Source organism: Eschrichtius robustus, chromosome 11 (assembly GCF_028021215.1).
Source record: "Eschrichtius robustus isolate mEscRob2 chromosome 11, mEscRob2.pri, whole genome shotgun sequence".
Lineage (NCBI taxonomy): Eukaryota > Metazoa > Chordata > Mammalia > Artiodactyla > Eschrichtiidae > Eschrichtius > Eschrichtius robustus.
The window spans coordinates 79,542,126-79,562,702 of record NC_090834.1 but is presented as its reverse complement, the minus strand read 5'-3'; the positions used below and the strand labels follow the sequence as shown (position 1 = coordinate 79,562,702).

The following is a 20,577-nucleotide window of genomic DNA, read 5'->3' as shown; positions in this document are numbered from 1 at the left end:
GTAATCATCACACGTTTACCCTGTTGGGATGCTATAAGGAGTTAACGAGTTAATATGCTGAGCATAAACTCTATAGAAGTGTTAGCCATTATTAGTGTGTGAAGCAAGAACTGTCCTACTTCTGCTAAAAGTGACGAGGAGATGGTGGATTCAGATTTTAATAGAGGGAAGAAAGTTTGAAGGAAATGCTGAGTACTAAAAAGAAAGAGGTAGTGCAACATGAAAGTGGTAAGCAGCGATGAGGACCCAGTTTAAGTTGGAGGTCATGAATATGTATTGCAGCCATCTTCAAGATTTACCCCCCTTCTTCAAGATTTACCCCCCTTCAGCCCGGTTATGGACCTGAAGACAAGTAGTTGGATGGATCCAACTGGAAACTGTGACGGAAGAACAATGAGGTGTTGAAATTCAGAACCCTGAGGATAGGCTAAAGTGAGGGACCGTGGAATCTAAGCTAGATGTGTTAGAAGGGAAGAGAACTCCCTGGAGAGAGTGTAGAGAGATCCGGACTGGAAGATAGAAAATTGGTGTTATGTGGGTGTTTGAGCGACAGAGCCGGAAGGATAGGGGATTGTGGTGACCTGACATCCCCAGTTCCACAGATGCTCTTCCGAGGCTAGGAACTCCACCTTCCCGGCACTGGGATTGGAAGACGGCTAAGGGAAAGGGCGGGGCCCTTCCGGCCAGGATAAAGAGAATTGTGACGGGACCGGGCGGGGCTCGCGGGCCGTAGGTGGCGCACCCGCGAGGACTTGGCGGGGGTCCGGCAGTGGGCGCCGCGGCGCTGCGAGGCTCTGCAGCATGTGCCTGTGCTGTAGGGAGGACGACGCTGTCCAAGTCAACGCCGTGAGTCCCCCCGGGCCCTCAACGCCGCCTCTGCCGCCCTGGCGCCGGCCTCCCCCCTCGGAGGCCGCCTCGGCCCCTCGCGCTGCTGGCCTTTACGCGGGGGTTGGTGCTTTGGGGCTGGGAAATCCCGGGTGAAGGAGGCAGACTCGATTCTGGGCAGCAGGACCCACCGGGAGGAGGAAAAGCCCCACCTCGCACCTGCTGTGGGCCAGGCGCGTGCAGTCATCTGTTTGTTGAATGACTTATTGACCCAGCATGACAAAATTCAGTACCAACAGAAACATGAATTTTTGGATTTCTTGTACAGCCTTTCATTCCAGAATAGACCTCAGTAGTCCCGGTAATGTGGTTCATAGCAGGTTCTTTTTTCTCAAAATACTATCTCATCTTCCACCCCAATGTTGACTTTGATGCTCTTATTCTGATCCTGCCTCTTGCAGTTGAGATAATAGGCATCTATTACATAAATAGAAAACAGTAGCATAGGCTTCGGATTATAATAGCTGATTTTTCTGTTTGCTCATGACTTATTTTATTTTTTAATTTTGCATGTTATGTAGGAAGGCTCAAAATGGCATCATCCTTCAGACGTCACTGAAAGGCAGGTAATGTTTAAATAAATAATTGCGGTTAATTCAAAAGTGTGACTTTATCTTGTTCCTTTCTGTGTGATCGTCCCTAATATGACAGAAGTTCTATTAGCTAGACACTTCTGTGTTATCTTTCTTGAGACTCTGGGATCTTGTGACTACTATCAGAATGAGTCTTAACTAGGATGACCTAAATGGTTTAATATTCTCCTTTTTTTAATGTAACATGTGATACATACACAAGGATATATGTAGCATACATAATTTTAAAGCAGGGTAACAAAATATACCTCCAATTTAAGAAAACATGAGTATCCTTGAATTCATCTAGGGGCTGCTTCCCTACTCGACCTCCCTGTGTCTCTCCCAGAGGTAACCACTACCTTGAATTTTATTTTTATCAAGCTAATCTTTTTCTTTAATAGTTTATCACCTATGTGCTTCTAAAAGGATATTGTTTTTCTTGGTTTTGAACTTTATAAACATAAGATCACACAAAATTCATTGTATGATTTATTCTTCCTTCTTTTTTAAAAAAAATAAAATACATTTATTTATTTATTGTTAGCCGCGTCGGGTCTTCGTTGCTGTGTGTGGGCTTTCTCTAGTTGTGGCGAGCGGGGGCTACTCTTCGTTGCGGTGCGCGGGCTTCTCACGCGGCGGCTTCTCTTGTTGTGGAGCACGGGCTCTAGGCGTGTGGGCTTCAGTAGTTGTGGCACGTGGGCTCAGTGGCTGTGGCTCGCGAGCTCTAGAGCGCAGGCTCAGTAGTTGTGGCGCACTGGCTTAGTTGCTCCACGGCACGTGGGATCTTCCCGGACCAGGGCTCGAACCTGTGTCCCCTGCATTGGCAGGCAGATTCTCAGCCAATTCTCAACCAGGGAAGTCCTATTCTTCCTTCTTAACATTGTTTTCTATTGTCCATATTGTGCACTATTGTGCACAGTTAATGAAGTGGAAATAAAGAGTAAAAGTTTCATTTGAAAACTCTACTGAGGTGGGACTTCCCTGGTGGTCCAGTGGTAAAGAATCCGTTCTGCAATGCAGGGGATGCGGGTTCGATCCTTGGTTGGGGAACTAAGATCCCACATGCCGTAGGGCAACTAAGCCCGCGCATGCCACGACTACTGAGCCCGCGCATCTCAACTAGGGAGCCTGCATGCCGCAAACTACAGAGCCCACATGTCCTGGAGCCCGTGCGCCACAGCTAGAGAAGAGAAAACCCGCACACCACAACTTAGAGAAGAGATAAAACTCACGCACCACTACTAGAGAGAAGCCCGCACGCCGCAACGAAGATCCCGCGTGCCCCAACTAAGACTACAAAAAAAAAAAAAAAAAGAATACTGAGGCTCCAAAATGTTTTCTTCATCTATAAATCACACATTTGCAAAAAGTTTTTTTCCTACTTCTATGTAGCTATGTAAGCTGTGTGCACTGATCGTGTTTATCTTTTTTTATGGACACAAACCGAAAATGTTGTCAGCATGCTATGCTGTTAACATTGTAAATGTCTTCTTTCCTTCTAATTTTCCCAAAGTCCACAGATAAACGTATAGAGCGTATGCAAAACCTAAGGAAACAGAAGAGGAAATTTAGTAAACGGTTTTCAAGGCCTGCCCCTGTTCCAGAACCAGGACTCCTAGTAAGTGTAGAGACGCCACTGAAATTAACAGATCCTTAAATGCAAGAGGCATCCTCAATTTTTCATTTATGTAACACTCTAAATTTTGTTTCTTTCCTTTCCTTTGAGAAATCAGTAACTGCAGTCTGGGAAGATACCTTAAAACTCCTCTAATCAAATTCTCATCTGTTATTTAAATCTCTTTTGTAGTTGTCTCCTGGAGATGATGTGGTTTAATGGAAAGAGTGTGGTCTTTGAAACCTCAATGTTCTGGATTCCAGTTTTTCCTTTGTGTATATTATCTGACTGCCTAAAGTTATTCACTTAAATCTTCTGGATTGTATTATTTGGAGAATAAATCACAAAATCTCCTGCCAAATAGTTTTTCAGCCTAGGCTTGAACCCTTGGCAACATCAGAAAACTCTACCACAGCTTATATTCCATCTTTGCATACCTTTGGCAAGGATTTAAAAGTTCTTCCACATAACATGGTTATATTGCCTGCATGAGCCTTTTACATGTGGTACCAATTACACGTCTAATAGCCAGTCATAAATCCGATGGCCCTTCCACTGGAAAGTCCTTCAGATATTTGAATAAAACTGTTACCTCCCTTCATATGCAGACTTTTCTTCAGGGTGAAAATCCCCAAATTTCCTCATCCATTCCTCTTCCACCTTAGTAGTGAGTCCTGGCCTTATTCAGGCAATTTCCAGGATCAGGATTATATTTCATTATAGAAAGATTATAGAAAGATTTGGAAAAAGTTATATTTCTGATCATTAAGATTTTTTTTTCTGTTGGTTTTCTTTTTGAAAGAAAATATTTTATAAGCCCAACTAATGGATAGCATGTCAGTTAGGAATTTCTAACTTCATCTCCTTATAAGAGAAACTCAACTGCAATGGTTTAACCAAATAGGAGTATCTTTTCTTCCAAAGGAGAACTCCTGACCTAGGCAGTCTAGGGTTGATATGGTGGTTTCAAAAATCATCGAAGAAGTCTCAGGTTCCTTCTGTCTTTTTGATCCTTCACACTTTTCACATGACTTTTATTCTCATTGCCTCATAAAAGCTTCTACATAGGTAGAGATTGTGTCCACATTCCAAAAGAAAAAGATACAGGACAAAGGGCAAAAAGTATACACCTGCTGAATTGGTGCTTTTTGATCAGGAAAATAGCCTCTTTATATGTATGTATGTATTATCTTGTTTGTGGTGATGGTTTCATGGATGTACACGTGTCAAAACATTTAAAAATGTACACTTCAAATAAATATGTGCAGTTTATTGCATGTCAACTATACTTCAATAAAGATGATAGACACTCCCCTGCACATATATATATATATATATACATACACCTTTTATACACTATTACAATATTGTACAGGAGATTTTTTTACTGCCCTAAGTATCTCCTGTGCACTATACGTTCATCCCTTCCCTCTTCCCTCACCCCTCTCAAGCCCCCGGCAATCACTGATCTTTTTGCTATCTCTATAGTTTTGCTTTTCCCAGAACGTCATGTGGTTGGAATCATATAGTATGTAGTCTTTCAGACTGGCTTCTTTCACTTAGTAATATGCACTGAAGTTTCCTTCATATCTTTTCATGGCTTGATAACATTTTTTTTATCCATTGTATGGATTCATTCACCTATTGAAAAACATCTTGGTTGCTTGCAATTTTTGGCAATCATCAATTAAGCTGCTATAAACATTCATGGGCAGGTTTCTGTGTGAACATAAGCTTTCAACTCATTTGGGGAAGTACCTAGGAGCACAATTGCTGGGTCATATGGTAAAACTATGTTTAGCTTTGGAAAAACCTGGCAAAACTGTCTTCCAAAGTAGCAGTATCATTTTGCATTCCCACCAGCAATGAATGAGAGTTCTCTGTTGCTCCTCATCCTTGGCAACATTTGTTATCAGTGTTTGGGGATTGTAGCCATTTAGACAGTTGTGTAGTGATATCTCATTGTTTTAATTTGCAGTTCCCTGATGATATGTACTCGTGACAATCTTTTCATATGTTTATCTGAATCTGTATAACTTTTTTGGTAAGGTGTCTGTTCAGACCTTTTGCCCACTTTTTAATTCCTGTTTTTTTCATTGTTGAGTTTTGAGTCATTTGTATATTTTGGATACCAGTTCTTTATGTGTTTTGCAAATATTTTCTCCCAATCTGTGCTTTGTGTTCTCATTCTTCTAGCGGTGTCTTTCCCAGAGCAGAAGTTTTTAATTTTAATGAAGCTTAACTTATCAACTATTTCTTTCATGGATCATGCTTTTTGTGTATCTAAAAACTCATTGCCAACTCCACGGTCACATAGATTTTCTCCCGCGTTATCTTCTAGAAGTTTTACAGTTTTGCACTTTACATTTAGGTCTGTGATACATATGAGTTCATTTTAATGAAGAGTGTAAGCTAAGTGTCTAGACTTTGTTTTTGCATGTGGTTGTTGCTCCATTTGTCCCGGCGCCACTTGTTGATCAGACTACCCTTTCTATATGGTACTGCCTTTGCTCCTTTGTCAAATATCTGTTGACTATCTGTGTGGGTCTACTTCTGGGCTATCTATCCTGTTCCATTAAATAGAGTATTTATCTGTTCTTTTGCCAATACCACAGTTGATTACGGTAGCTTTATAGGAAATCCTGAAGTCAGATAGTGTCAGTCTCCTAACTTTGTTCTTCCCCCTCAATGTTGTGTCAGCAATCCTGGGTCTTTTTGTTTTCCCATATAAAATTTAGAATCAGTTTGTCAAAATCCACAAAGTAACTTTCTGGAATTTTGATTGTATTGTGCTAGAGCTATAGATCAATTTGAAAAGAACTGACATCTTAATAATGTTGAGTCTTTCTGTAAATGAACATTGTTTCTCATATTTATCTAGATCATCTTTGATTTTTTTTCATCAGAGTTCCTGATCTTAGCTGGAAAGCATCTAGTTACTCATCATTAAATAGTATGTTACGGACTTCCCTGGCGGTCCAGCGGTTAAGATTTCACCTTCCAAGGCAGGGGGTGCGGGTTCAATCCCTGGTTGGGGAGCTAAGATCCCACATGCCTTGTGACCAAAAAACCGAACATAAAATGGAAGCAAGATTGTAACAATTTCAATAAAGACTTTAAAAATGGTCCACATCAAAAAAAAAAAAAAATCTTAAAAAAAAATATGATGTTAGCTGTAGGTGTTTTGTAGATATTCTTTATCAAGTTGAGACAGTTCCTCTCTATTCCTACTTTGCAGAAAGTTTTTTTTTTTTACTCATAAATGGGTGTTGGAGTTTGTCAAATGCTTTTTGTACTTCTAGTGATATGATCATATGAGTGAAGATCAGAGAAAAATCTTTTTGCTTCCAGCAGTGGGAGGGGAAAAACTACCATTTTGAAATACTTAGAGCTCTCTGTTCTCCTAATAGGGCATGCCCTCAAGGGAAACTGTTTTATCAGTACCTAACTAATTCGGGTTTTATCAAACTCTAAATGACCTGGGGGAAGGGAAATGCCCAAATCCAGAGCTTTCTACATAAGGTATGGAAAATGTCCATCTAAAGTTCTTATCTTCACTCAAGGAAGTATGAAGACCTCCCTAAGAGGGCCTCCCTAAAACTCCCCACCAACCTGAGTTTTTAACTTTCAAGCTAATCCATACTGAGCCTCAGCAATTTGTCCATTAAAGTTTAAGTGTTCCTCCCAGTATTGGCTCTAGCAGCATTGTTTGTCTCTTCAGGTTTCAGCACAGCAATTTGCCCTGTGACCTCAGTTCTATGATGGATCTAAGAAAAGTTAATTTTCAGTTTGTTCAGCATTTTTCTGGTTGTGAGAATGGGAGTGATGATTTCCAAGCTCTTTACATGTCAGACTGGAAACCCCCACTTATTTTTCTTTGATTAAAACTGAGTCACTGCCCAACCCCTAGCTGCAAGTATGTTTAGAGTGGTAAAATATTGAAGTGGCTTCCTTGCTGCTCTAAAGAGTATTGAGGTTATATTAATGTGAAAGAAAGTATCTTCCTTTTCTTTTCAGGCTGTGATCATCCTCCTTGTGTAACTAACTCATCCTCCTCCCAGAGTTTCTGGAGTAAATGCATATTATGGATAAACGTTTAGTTTAGTTTCACTGTGTTTTTCGTATAATCAAGGGAGTTTATGTATTGCCACATAGAAACCCAGGATCTGCAGCTTTACAGTTACTGTACTGTCTTAAATATCTACATAACTCCTCCCGTGCTGATGCACCAATGTTTATAATTCCACCTCCATAATCATGGTCTCTCTGATATGTATTAAAATATGCCTGCACAACATATTTTACATCTGCACAGGTACGCCTTAGCAAAGATTAATAATGGGGGATGCAGGGGAGAAGGGATTCCTGAGACCACCTTTCTACAGGGTATGGCAATTGCCACCACCTCTGAACCCTTTAACTCTTGATTCATTTTCACACAATTAGTTTGGTTAATCTTTCTATCCCTTTTCCAGCGCTGATATCTTGTGCCATTGATCTCCTCCTTTTGTGCCTTGCCCTCAATACCAAACCACTTAGGGTGTTCCATTAAAAAGCTCCTTTTTCTTTCTTGAGCTACCAGATGTGTCTTATAGAAATATCTACAAAATGTTCTTTATCAATTATCCCACCAACTCACTTGAGCTTTCAGAGACAACTGAAATGTCTCACAAATAAATACAAATATAAAAAATAAAATGCATGATCCATGAAAAGCCTGAGCTCAATCTGGTATTTAGTATTCATTGTCGTTAATACAAAAATTCTGGAGTTATCTTCAGAACATCCAGATATTTTCTTTTGGCGGTACTAGGCAGTCATGAAAGTTCTGATATCCTGTAAAGGAAAAAATACACGCTTTTCCTGAAAAAAAGAACGTCAGGGGCTCAAAGGTCCAAAGTATACACTATCCTAGTGTTTCTTCTGTATATTGACCAAAATATATAGTACCTCCTATTTAAGCTCAGGCTCTCCCTGCTTCTCAGATGTGGGCTAAGATAAATTTTGTTTGGTTTAATTTCCAAACCATTGTGGACTGATCATTCTGTAACATGCAATCAAAATGTTATAGCAATATCAAATTATTATAAACGAACATAAATGTTTACTCTCAATTTCTCTACTAATCTTGTTGCAAAGTAGTAATGAATGTAAGATTAGCACCAAAACCAGACCACACAGAGTAACACTACTTTGTACATCTTAAATGGTTTGGGATGAAAATAAAGGTCTGAGTCCATCCGTATAAGTCCTTTATTAACATGGATTGTGCCCAGTAGAACAGAAGATGCAGGATGAGGCTAGAGCACTCAGTTGTGAAAAGTTTGAAAAAGTAGTTTTTGTTTTCATTTTGTCTGTTTAAAGTCTCTATAACAAAAGTTTTCTCCTAATTATATAATTATGATATTCATGCATATTAAAATTATCCTGAAATATTATTTTAAGGTTCAGTTCTTGCTGATACTGATAAACATAATCTTTCCATTTTCACTTATTTGTCCCTCTTGTTCACTTCATTTTGGGTCATTTCAAGACTTCAAACCCTCAATAGATGCATATAACATACCTTCTCAGTCAATCACATACCATAAGACTGGGGAAGAAAAATCCTTATGTTTAACATCTCTGTCATATCCATTATGTTCAGAAATGCCTTTACCCTTTCTCCAGATTGTTAGTTTTGGTTTCTGCAAATTCTTTTTACTTGTAGCATTTGTTGCTTGACTCATAGAAAAAAATGTTTATGTCATATTTATTCCCAGATATGATTTATTTGATAATAGTGCTTCTCATATCTGGCTTCTATCTGAATGTGACCTTGTTTTAATTTAGAATAGCATTTCTAGCTCTTTATACAATTCTTTTTGTATAAGAAAGGCTTCTCCCTCTGAGACCTTTCCCAGAGAACTTATAGTTTGTATAAACTTTTCCTTATGTATATGTTGATTGAATTTATTTTTCTTTGTGTATTTTAATCTCTTCTAGTGGACATAAAGCTGAAGTCTGTATGGAAGAAATCATGCCAGACCAAAATATGCAGATTTCTAACATCAAGTGGCATTTTGTGATTTGACTTCGTTTGAAAAATAAAGACAATGCTCTGCCATTTCAGCAAAATAAACAGTGCAACCATTTAACATCCAAGCTACAGGGTCTAGAATTTTATTAAATACCGTATCTTACCACCACTTTCTTTTCTGTGGTAATTTGAGATTTGCTTCTTTTCAACAAATAATAATATGCATAAGCCTTTGAAAACGATGTATTCATGTTTACATTTTTACAATTGGATTTACAACTTATTTAGAGATTTAGAATTATGCTTTAATAATAGGGGGAAATAAGTTTCCTCTGCTGTATATTTATAATGACTTGTGTTTAAACAAAATGTTTAAAATCTTTAAACAGTCCTAGGAAAGAGTTTTGTTTTGTTCTGTTTTGTTTTTTATTGAAGTATAGTTGATTAACAATATCAGTTTCAGGTGTGCAATGTAGCGATTCAATATTTTTAAAGATTATACTCCATTTAAAGTTACTATAACATATTGGCTATATTCTCTGTCCACATAGTGGAAACTATGTGTCTGTGTGTATATATTTATATATGTGTGTTGTAGAGGTGTGGTATTGCCAATATTAATTTGTAAAAGAACTCTATTTAGTTGGCTTAAAGGAAATTAAGTGCTTATATAAATACTCAGAAATATAAAAGAAAGTAACCCAAATGAATTTTAGGATCACATGATCTAGAATTAATAGATTAAATGAAATAGATTTAATTTAAATGAATGAAAACAAGTTTCAGTTTGTTGGTTTAATTAATACAGACATTTCTTTAGGGTCATCAGCATTAAGTATAATATTTTTATTGTACCTAGGTTTACTAGAAATCAAATAAGATCTTATCCCCATTACAAAATTTGTCAGCAAGAAAAATAACTTGATATGATGAAACTTTTAAGTAAATTAAATGTAAATAAGAGTTTTAAGCGAACTCTTTAGGAATAATTATGTTTTAAGTATATCTATCAAAAATAGGTCCTCCAGATTTTTTTTTTTTTGTAACTTGAAACTGCTAAATTAAGTTCAATGATGGCAATTCATTGAATATCCAGATCATTTCCAAATAAGATACTGAAATATTAATTACTGAACATAGGTTTCCTTTTACAGAGAAACTAAAGATATTTAGGACTATTAATAAATGTGTAATATCGTATACTAACGCATATATGTGGAACCTAGAAAAATGGTACAGATGAACCGGTTTGCAGGGCAGAAATAGAGACAGATGTAGAGAACAAATGTATGGACACCAAGGGGGGAAAGTGGCACGGGGGTGGTGGGGGTGGTGGTGGGATGAATTGGGAGATTGGGATTGACATGTATACACTGATGTGTATAAAATAGATAACTAATAAGAACCTGATGTATAAACAAATAAATAAAATAACATTCAAAATAAATAAATAAATATGTTCGGTGTCACACTGAGACATTTTCTTTAAGGAATCACCTGTTTTTAGAAACTACAAATAGTATTCACAAGTTTGCCTATTTACAAAATGCTAATGTACAAGTTCATAAATTGCTTACTCCTTAGTTTTCACTAGAAACTTAAGTTTTTTAAGGTTAAGAATTATAATAATGAAAATATGTAATTAAAACTAGTAAAAATTAATAAGGAAAACATCTTTGTATGCAAGGGAAAAGAAGGTATAAAGAATGGAAATGCGTTTTGTTAAGGGAAAAGAAAGTAATTTTGTCCTAAAGCTGGTTATTCCTAAATGGGAAAGAAAATAAGGGACAAATTAATGTGGATATAGAAAGTTGTAGAAGATTGTGAGGGACAAAAAAATGAATCTTTAGAGAGGCATTCTATGTGTGGTCAGGACTGATAAAGATTAGAATCAATTTAATTGAGTAAATTAATTTTATTATGAAAGGTAAAGTGGTACAAAACCTGAATTTGGCTTTCTCTCTATTAAGAAGACAAAGTTTTCTTAAAATATTGATTTGCTGTGGATAACTGACTGCAAAGTTTCTTTACCTTTAACCAGTAATCTGTTACAACTTTTGACATTTGCTTTTGAAATCTTTTATTGTCACTGGTTAAGTAATTAAGTATTGTTCCACTGTGACATATGATCCTATGTGACCAAGTATTTTGAAACCCTTTTGATATTTTTGAAAAACTTCCCAAATATCAAATTCTAATAGAAGTTATTTTGACTTCTAGCTAACTCTAGGATGCTTCAGAGAGGATACCTGAAGCATCTGAGAAAGAGGAATATTATACAAATTAGGCTTATTTGGTATGTTAAATTACATGGGAAGCATTATCAAATGAGTGCTGATAAACCTTATTTTATATTGTATGGGTAAATGTTATTAATATAGATATACTGGAAATTATATGGAGCTCCTAAAAATCTGGTTATGTCTTAGTAAAATGTTAACAGCCATAATGTTAGTAATTATCTTGAATTGTTGTATGTCACAGCAGTAACCAAGTTTCTTTGTCAATTGCACTGTAATCAGATCTTCAATCATGTCTTTTCAAGTCCTTTGTCATTTACAGATGGTCACTATTTCACTCTGATGCTCTTGCAAAAAATGCTTCATCTTCAAGAGGAGTCATAGAAAGGATTTTTTTGACAGGTGCAGGCTTCTGATAATTTTTAGACCATAGCACTGAACTGGGTAAGAAATTAAAGAATTCTAAAGGAAAACTTCATAAAACTGTTAACAGAAGATTAAGATCAAGAACCCTGTATGCTTGCATCAATTTTCCAATGATACATCCATTTGGCTGTGAAATTTGTTAACTCATATGTTAATTCATTTAAGTAGATGCCCAGGTGATTCTTACGCCTATTAAAATTTGAGAAGCATTCAATTTAAATATTTCTGAATATATCAAACATTATTATTACTCTTGGATGGATAAATGAATCCAAAGCACCAGAAACTAATAGGAAACTCAACTAAAGGTGCATTCATGAGGCTCAATTCTAAAACACAGTGATGGATTTCACGTTCTGCCCTCTTAACTGAAGTAGTACTGAGTGGCACTTACAAAAAAGGGGGCTGACATCAACTTGAAATCTTGGCTTTAATTTCTTGGAGGTCAGAGTCCCTTCTCACAAAAGGGGTAGCATAAACTATCCAGAGTCTTGTCACTCATTTATACAGGGTTAGCCAACTGGGCTAGCTTGGAGGCCATAGCCAAGCTTTTCCACCCCTCCTCTGCATGTCTCCCTCAGCAGGTGTTTCCTGGGATCAAGGACCTGTCCTAGCAGAGCCTCTGGAAGTGTGGGTGGGCAGTTGCCTCAGTGGGGCGGAGGCTAGCTTCAGGGGTGGGGTCCAGGCGCGACCAGGGTGGAGGCTGGCATCAGGGGGGCGGAGCCGAGCCCCGGAGGAATGGTGGGGCGGGGGTGGAGCCGCGGGCGGGGGTGGAGCCGCGGGCGGCGGTGGGGCGCTGCGGCAGAGGGGCGGGGCGGAGCCGAGCCGCCCAGTCACCAAGCCGCCCGCTGAGGGCGGGGCGAGCACCGCATAACTGGGACCCGGGTCTGATCGCGCAGTTCGCACGGCCTGGTCTGGGGCGGACCCAGGAGGGGAATCCCCCAGCCGCGATCCCCATGGGGCTGTGTTTTCCCTGTCCCACGGAGGCCGCGCCTCCTTCGCCGGACCTGGTAAGTAAGGCCGCCTCCCAGCGTCCCCGCGTCCGCCCGCCCGCGCCGCGCGCACCTGTTCCCGGAGGGGCGCGCCGGAGGCCCTGAGCTGCGGCTCCCGGACGGGCCGTTGGAAGCGGCGGCACGGGCCGTGGAGCTCGTCGACGGGGACCTTGGTGGCGGAGACGGTGGCTGTGCTCCGAGGGACCTTGAGGTCCTGCCTGCCGGACCTGGGCTGCTGCCTCCGCGTCGGTGTCTTTCTAAAGGCGGCTCCAGCGTCTCTTTACCTTCAGCCGGGTGGCAGAATTGGCAGTTCGTAGGACGCAGGCGCACGTGGACGGTGCGGTGTGGCGGCCATTCCTGGCGATGCGGTAGATGGAGTTAGGGTGCGAAAAGAAATCCTTCTTTCTCCGGGAACTGAAGTGTTTAATCTTGTAGATGTGCCTCTTCCTGTGTTTGTACCAGCTGTTTAAAGAAGGTGATCAATAAAGTCTCGTATATTTCTGCGCTTTATTGGATATTGTATTAATGATTTACCTTTAGTCTTTATCACTTTTAAGGTTTTTTTAAAAAAGTATTTTATGTGGTACCGAGTGTACAGTTTGTAAAGTTGCCACGTTTAGCAAATAAAAATATAGGGCGCTCAGTTAAATTTGAAGTTTCAGATAAACAAGAAATACATTGAAAAGATACGTAGATTTGTTCCATGCAATATTTGGGACATACTTGTACTAGAAAGTATTCGTTATTTATCTGGATAATTTCAGACTTAACTAGGTGGTTTGTGGTATAATACATTTATACTTTTTTGTAGCTTTCTAATTTTTAACAGCATTTTTACCTTAATAATCCTTACAGGAAGTTGATAACAGAAAACCTAAATTCCTCTCTTGTATGTGGCTAAAAATTCGTTGAAGGAAATGAGTTGTTTAGGGAAGTACATTAACTCTTCAGCTATTTGATCATAAATACTAAAAATGACCTGGAAGTTGATATGAGAAAGTTCACCTTGTCTTTCTTGCTACTGTTGCTTTTAAATGTTCTTAATTTTGTTTATCTGGCTATTGATAAAATACCAATCTGCCAGCATTTGTTAAGCCCTTCCTCCCCTCCCCCGCCCCAGATAACCACATTGCTCACTGCTTGAATGTCACTTTATCTTTGAGGCTTTTCTTCACCACCCAATATAAAGTAGATTCTCCAGTCTACCATCCACCCATCCTGCCATTTCTTATTGACCATACTCTTCTTTATATTTCCCTAAAGCACTTACTTCAATCTGACAGATGTATGTTTATTTGATTATATGTGACTGTCCTCATTGGAATGTAAATTCCATGTGGGTGGCAACATTTATCTGTATTATTTCACTGCTGTATCTTCAGCACCTAGAAAAGTTCCTGAGGCATGATAGTTGCTCAATAAGTATTTATCCAATGGATGAAATGAATGAATGAATGTATTGTGCTATGGAAAATGGAGGAATTATTAACACAGCTCCCAAGAGAGTGCTACTTACTGTCATATATTTACATAATTTATAACTTATTGTTATGAATAATATATAGAAAAATAGTATTCACGGTTTCCCAACATGGGACAGTACATCTCATAAATTTCCTCTAGTCCTTCCTGCCTTATCAATGAGATTCACTCGCTTCATTCATGAACTTCTTCCGAAAATACCAGCCTGCTTCAAACTCCTTTTTAATTGGCAGTACCAAACCATGTATTTCCTTGCTTGTATTATTAAATGTCATTTGTTTTATTATTGCCCTGACTAGCTTGTAAGCTCTTTTCTTTTGAAAAAGCAAATAGATTATTTTATAGGCCACTCTGTGTGTGTATGTGTATGTGTGTATGAGATATATAATGTATATATATGATATAGATGTAGGTGTATGTCTCATCATGTGCTTATTTGAAGGGTTTTTAAATTTTTTAAAATTTTTATAAATTTATTTATTTTATTTATTTATTTTTGGCTGTGTTGGGTCTTCGTTGCTGTGCGCGGGCTTTCTCTAGTTGCGGCGAGCAGGGGCTACTCTTCGTTGAGGTGTGCGGGCTTCTCATTGCGGTGGCTTCTCGTTGCAGAGCACCAGCTCTAGGCACGCGGGCTTCAGTAGTTGTGTCACGTAGGCTCAGTAGTTGTGGCACGCGGGCTCTAGAGCGCAGGCTCAGTAGTTGTGGCGCACGGGCTTTGTTGCTCCGCTGTGTGTGGGATCTTCCTGGACCAGGGCTTGAACCCATGTCCCCTGCATTGGCAGGCGGATTCTTAACCATGCGCCACCAGGGAAGTCCTTGAAGGTTTATTGATTGGGAGAATGAAATTCAGAAAGTTGAGTATTTTATAAGTGTTATAAATAATGGCGTTCTTAGTAGGACATTTGGGGCCAGTACTATTTTTGTAAACTATTATATTACCTATAAGATAAAAGTATAAAATATCAAGGATAATGTTTGGTTTTGTTTTAAACCATATTTCTTACACATTTTTCCTAGGAAGAAAAAAGAGCAAAGCTTGCAGAGGCTGCAGAAAGAAGACAGAAGGAGGTGACAGTAAAAATAAAATTCTACCTTAGATAATTAAATTTGCGTTTTGTTCTCTATAGATGTCTATTACTAGTAGTAGTCTCTAATAAAATGGTATCTGATATCTTAGAAATTTAAATTAAAGGAAAACATTTTCAAAATGATTTCTGTTTCTATAAATTGGTTTAATGCACTTATGTCATTTAATGTATGAAAATTTCTATACACGTCTTCTGTTACGGGAGATGCCAAGGAAGAATCTTTAATAACATTCTTCCTTGAGATGAAATGACTGTGCCTTATAAAACACTGACAGATGTGAAGTAACTTTAGGGGGGGAATGTGTATGGTTGCAAAATACCCAATGAAGAAATCATATGTTTTACGTAAAGCTGTTGTAGAAATAGTCTAATTCTTTGTTACCAAAAATAGACCAACCCCTTTCACTACCCCCCACCTCCAAAGAAAAACCTAAAAGGCAAAAAACAAACAAAAAACACCTTTTGGTAACAGGAAATAAATTTTTGTTCTTTTTCTACACTCCTTAATAATTTTCCTGAAGGCTGCATCTCGGGGCATTCTGAATGTTCAGTCTGTGGAAGAAAAGAGAAAGAAAAAGGAAAAAATAGAAAAAGAAATGGCTACATCTGGGCCCCCACCAGAAGGTGGCCTTAGGGTAAGTATTAAAATTTACTTAAGGTTTGATTTACCTGGAATTTTTCAAAACTTCAGTAGCAATCTGTTCAATAATTTCCTCGGGGAATGGATTGTCAGAAAATTGTGAATTAATTTAAAAGCATAAACAATATAGATTGGAAGAAGTGTCAATTTATTTGGACATTCCAACATTCATTGGAATAGATTTGCTTTCTTTTTCCCAAAATGAAAATAGACTTTTCCTGATTATCTCAACCCTCTATCTTAATACTGCATACTTACATGATTAATGGCAATCTTAAATGTGTAGAAAACTTAAGCAAAATGGAAGGACACAAAGAAGAAAGTAAAAATCACCCAAATTCAGTGTCATTTTGACAGACATCATTTCTAATCTCATTTTATACGTCAGTCTTAGATATTGGATTATACTGTAAACTACTTCAAACTCTTTGAGTTTTTTTCACTAAATGATTTGAGATTTTTGAGCTTCCCATTGTCACTCATTATCATAGTTACGTTAATGTTAATTTGGACAATAGGGTGTACAGGGGTGAGTCTGACACATGCCCATCCCAGTAGTAGCAGTTGTAGCTCTTGACACTAGAAATATAATGATGGACAAGTTAAACAACGTCCCTGAACTTGGGGATCTTTACAGTCTAGCAGGATTATAAAGGTTTTCTTTTACATGTTAAAGCTCAGGAGACGAATGGTCCAGATATTAAGATTTTCTTCTTTGTCCCATTTTTAAAGGAAATACATTTCTCAAGGGTATTTGTGAAAAGGACAATGTCCTGAGTTTCATTTATATTTAATTTGTCAGTGATTTATGAGCACTTGTTTAGCTGGTTCTCTGTCTTCTCCATTTGGTTTGGTTTTTGCTCTCAAAACTATCTATATAAATACATATATGTACGTACAACCCCAAGTTGTGGGGCAGGCAGTTCAGGAGCATCCTGAGCAGACATGATTCTGACTCAGGAATATCACATAGCAATAAGATTTATCTGTGTGCATTTTATCATTATATGTTACTTCATCTAATCTCATTTAATAAATGAAATTAAAAGAAAATAATTTTTTATAGTTAACTTTTAACAATATATAAAATAATTGGTTTTGATATTAAGGTAAATAACTGTGACCATTGTGTTTGTTTATTTATTTATTTATTTTTTAATATACCCCCATAATAGAATAGAATAAATGTAAAGTAAAACAGTTGGAAGATACAAGGTCAGATATTTATCAGAAGTATAGATGCTTACTTTCAATATTCTGTTGAGATAAAGATCTATGTCACCAGGTTTACTTCATATAGAGTTCTCAAAGACAAAGCACTTGTGAAAATTAAATTATGGAACTGAAAATGATGCTGAGATCAACTATTTCATAGTAGAAGAAATAGAAGTTCTGAATGACTTGAAGTCACATATAATGTTACAAAAGGGATACTTTATGTATAGTCAGAAGGTACTTATTTTACATGTTCTAACCTAACAAATTTAACATCAGCTTTAGAACTCTTAAGGGAGAAAGGGGCTTTCTTAATTAAACCCAAAGCTTCTGTGCCCTGAAGCCTATAGATTAAAAATAAATTAGGACCTATATTTCTTCTGGTCCCTTCAGAAGTGCTCAAAATGAAAAACATCTCAGTGTTAAATTTAGTACCTTTTTTCTTTGACCACCTGCATTGCTTATTGAGAGCATACAGTGAAGTTCAAAATAAATTTTTGGAGGCTCAGGGATAACAGAACGGAAAATACAAGATAAAGAGTAACTTTAATGCTCAAACCCTTTGGCCTAGGCTCTTTTAGGGGCTGCTGTCAGGCCTGTTCTACAGGCTGGCCTTGAGTGTTCTGTGGTATAGCTAGATTCTTCCTAACCCGACTTCATAGTATGAGGAAAACATGTCCTTTCCTGTCTTCATGCCCTCCACATATTCATCTCCTGACTAGCTGCCTCTTCCTGGGACACTTGCCATTGGCCATGCTCACTGTGTTCTGGAAAGGCAGAACTTATTTTACCAAGTCAGTGTGATGATAGCATCAGGACACAAACTAGCATCAGTTCAGGATATACTAGTAGAGGAGTGGTGGCAGATGTCTAGAGCAGTGGCTCATGAGGAGCTTTCAGAAAAGACTGAACCTTGGGTCTGACCTTATACCAATCAGAATCTCTGAGAGTGGGACTTAGCCATCAGGATTTCTAAGCTGCCCAAGGAGTCTGATGTCAAACCAGGTTGAGAATCACTGCTCTAGTGTTTGTAACACTAGTCCTAAGAGATATTTTGTGGAAAATAGAATCCCATGGTAAAAATGTTTAAAAATCCTGAATATTGTGTTATACATTGAATTCCTTTCTTAGAGATTAAAAAAGGCACAGTATTTAAGTCTGTAAGTAGTTCTAAAATAAAGAAAAGCAAGTTTACTTGGATTAATCCTTAACTTTCAAACTTTAAATAAAGATTTTTAAAAAATATGTTAAAAAAAAATTCCTTGAATGTACTTGGAAAACACTACTTTAGAGACTGGTAACTATCTCTGTACTATCCCAATGGCTTTTTCAGAACTTACTATTGCAGATTTAATAAACTTGATTAAACAGAACACCAAATGGAATAGTTTCTCAAGTTAAGCAAGGAAAAAACTTTGCCAGACCATTATTTAATAATTTCTACTGTTTCTTTGCTCCCCTGCCTCAAACAAAAATTTCTTTATTCTTTTTTTTATTTATTTTTTTTATTAAAAAAAATTTTTTTTTTCTTTATTCTTATTTTGTATTTTCATTGTTGTTCTTGTTTTGTGATGTTTTGTTTTTCTTTTACTGATTATCAGGTATTTGGGAATCTAGCTACCACTCATTAATCTGCCCAGATATTTTGTTTTATTTCTTTGTATTTTTACACCATCATGTGTCTTATTTCAGACTATAATGTAAAATTTTACTAATCACTGCTACTGACAAAGATCATTTTACATTGGTATAGCCCATATTTCTCTCTTATCTGTTTGTTCACTAGAATATAGTAACATAACTTTAAACAAAATTTACTTTTCTCTATATTTTTCTCTTTTCTAGTGGACAGTTTCATAAAGCATAACATGAGTGAAAGAGTCTACTGCCAATAACTAATATCTGCAATCAAGCGGACATCCTCAATTTAATTTCTTCTCTTTGAATAAATGAAGATTCAGACGTCGTAATTTTAGTGCTCTTAAATGCAGTGCTTTTTCAAAATTGAATATTGAAAATGCTTTTGATTGTTAGACTTAGGAAATGGCCAGACCTTTCATTACATACTTATTTTCCCTACATTTGCTCTTCTGCAGACAGTGGGTGATTTGCCGTTTTTTAGTAGTTAAAACATGGGCCTAAATAGTGAATATATATTTATATATTGCATGGAAAAACTCTGCATACATCTCAGATATTAAAGTTTGCACTTGTATTTTCCCTCCTTTATAAAATGACCTAGCTATTTATAGTTTGCCGATTAACCTTTTATCTCTTTATTTCATTATATGTGAAGACTTTTGCTTAAACTTATGGACTTAGTGCCTTTAAACTGGTCATCAGGGAAAATCTTGAAAAATCATTTGAAGGGCTTATATGAAGGAACACTGTAAATTTTTATAACTTACTAAGAAATTAATATTTGTAGAAAACATTGAATTTCCCCTAATTTATTTCCTACTTCCGTAGCTTATAAAATTAACATACTGTGTTTTACATTATAATCCTTTTTTTTTTTTTGCTTGCTGAGTTTAAAATTATATATTAGTGGTGCCATCAGAGGGCAGTGATGTACTATTATACAGTATCAGATTCAGCTCTATAAAGATCTTTGCAGTAATTGAATGAGTTAAATAAGAATCTGGATGGGTTAAATATAACAAAGTATAGTGGTAATGTGTTTGTCCAAATTTCATAGGTGTTTTTATTCTTTTATATTTATTAAAGAATGATCATAAGATTTATATAGATGTCAGATTGCTAAGGCAAGTATGAATATATGAAAGAGAAATATGTAAGTACTGTATTTAAAAAGGTCTACTTTAAACATAAAAATATTGTGAGGTAATTCTATATGATACATTGCCATAAACTTTGTAGATTTTTGTTCATTTGTAACATGTATTATAGCATATTTGGTTTTTTGAGTGTTTTAATATATAATAAGCTAAAATAGAAGAATTGCTGTGTCTTTTAATTTGGTTGCTCTTTTGGATGACAAGGCCACAGTCTGAGCCCTAAATTAGAATTTTCAGATATTAAGTACAATAGGGACTGTAAAATTAAATAGACCAGCTCATTTGATTTACAAAAAGGAAACTGAACCACTATCTCGCTCATCCTTCCCACAAATCTTGTGTTATGTTGCAGTATGTTATATATGTTAATTTTAAAGAGTTTGAACTATAATATAGATCTCTTGACTCCTCTTTGGAAAAATCACTTCCTTCTATTACAGAATGAAATATCTGTGACTATCCAGGCAAGATATGTAGTTATAGATTCAATTTTCAGTTTTAGAGAATTAGTGGTATGTTTGTTCATAAAGGATAGTGAAGTCATTGAACTATATTTTAGAAATATAATTTTTGACTTTTTTGGACATGATTAAATTTTCCAA

At 37.0% G+C, this 20,577-nt stretch overlaps 2 protein-coding genes across 2 annotated transcripts; both read left to right on the top strand.

The window, feature by feature from the left end:
• Positions 1–768: 768 nt before the first annotated feature.
• Positions 769–9,255, top strand: CCDC179 (coiled-coil domain containing 179). The gene is made up of 4 exons (XM_068556699.1): positions 769–846; positions 1,407–1,451; positions 2,974–3,078; positions 9,061–9,255. Exons 1-4 carry the CDS (start codon positions 802–804, stop codon positions 9,067–9,069), a joined length of 204 nt encoding a protein of 67 aa, XP_068412800.1. The 5' UTR covers positions 769–801; the 3' UTR covers positions 9,070–9,255.
• Positions 9,256–12,646: 3,391 nt separating this feature from the next.
• Positions 12,647–20,321, top strand: SVIP (small VCP interacting protein). Its single transcript, XM_068555607.1, has 4 exons — positions 12,647–12,770; positions 15,252–15,302; positions 15,844–15,957; positions 19,023–20,321. Exons 1-4 carry the CDS (start codon positions 12,717–12,719, stop codon positions 19,035–19,037), a joined length of 234 nt encoding a protein of 77 aa, XP_068411708.1. The 5' UTR covers positions 12,647–12,716; the 3' UTR covers positions 19,038–20,321.
• The last annotated feature ends 256 nt before the right edge of the window (positions 20,322–20,577 follow it).

Coding starts and splice junctions, on each gene's coding strand:
- CCDC179 (XM_068556699.1), top strand. CDS start 802: ATGTGCCTGTGCTGTAGGGAGGACGACGCTGTCCAAGTCAACGCC. Junction 847..1,406: donor ACGCTGTCCAAGTCAACGCC/GTGAGTCCCCCC, acceptor CATGTTATGTAG/GAAGGCTCAAAATGGCATCA. Junction 1,452..2,973: donor CAGACGTCACTGAAAGGCAG/GTAATGTTTAAA, acceptor ATTTTCCCAAAG/TCCACAGATAAACGTATAGA.
- SVIP (XM_068555607.1), top strand. CDS start 12,717: ATGGGGCTGTGTTTTCCCTGTCCCACGGAGGCCGCGCCTCCTTCGCCG. Junction 12,771..15,251: donor CGCCTCCTTCGCCGGACCTG/GTAAGTAAGGCC, acceptor CATTTTTCCTAG/GAAGAAAAAAGAGCAAAGCT. Junction 15,303..15,843: donor CAGAAAGAAGACAGAAGGAG/GTGACAGTAAAA, acceptor ATTTTCCTGAAG/GCTGCATCTCGGGGCATTCT.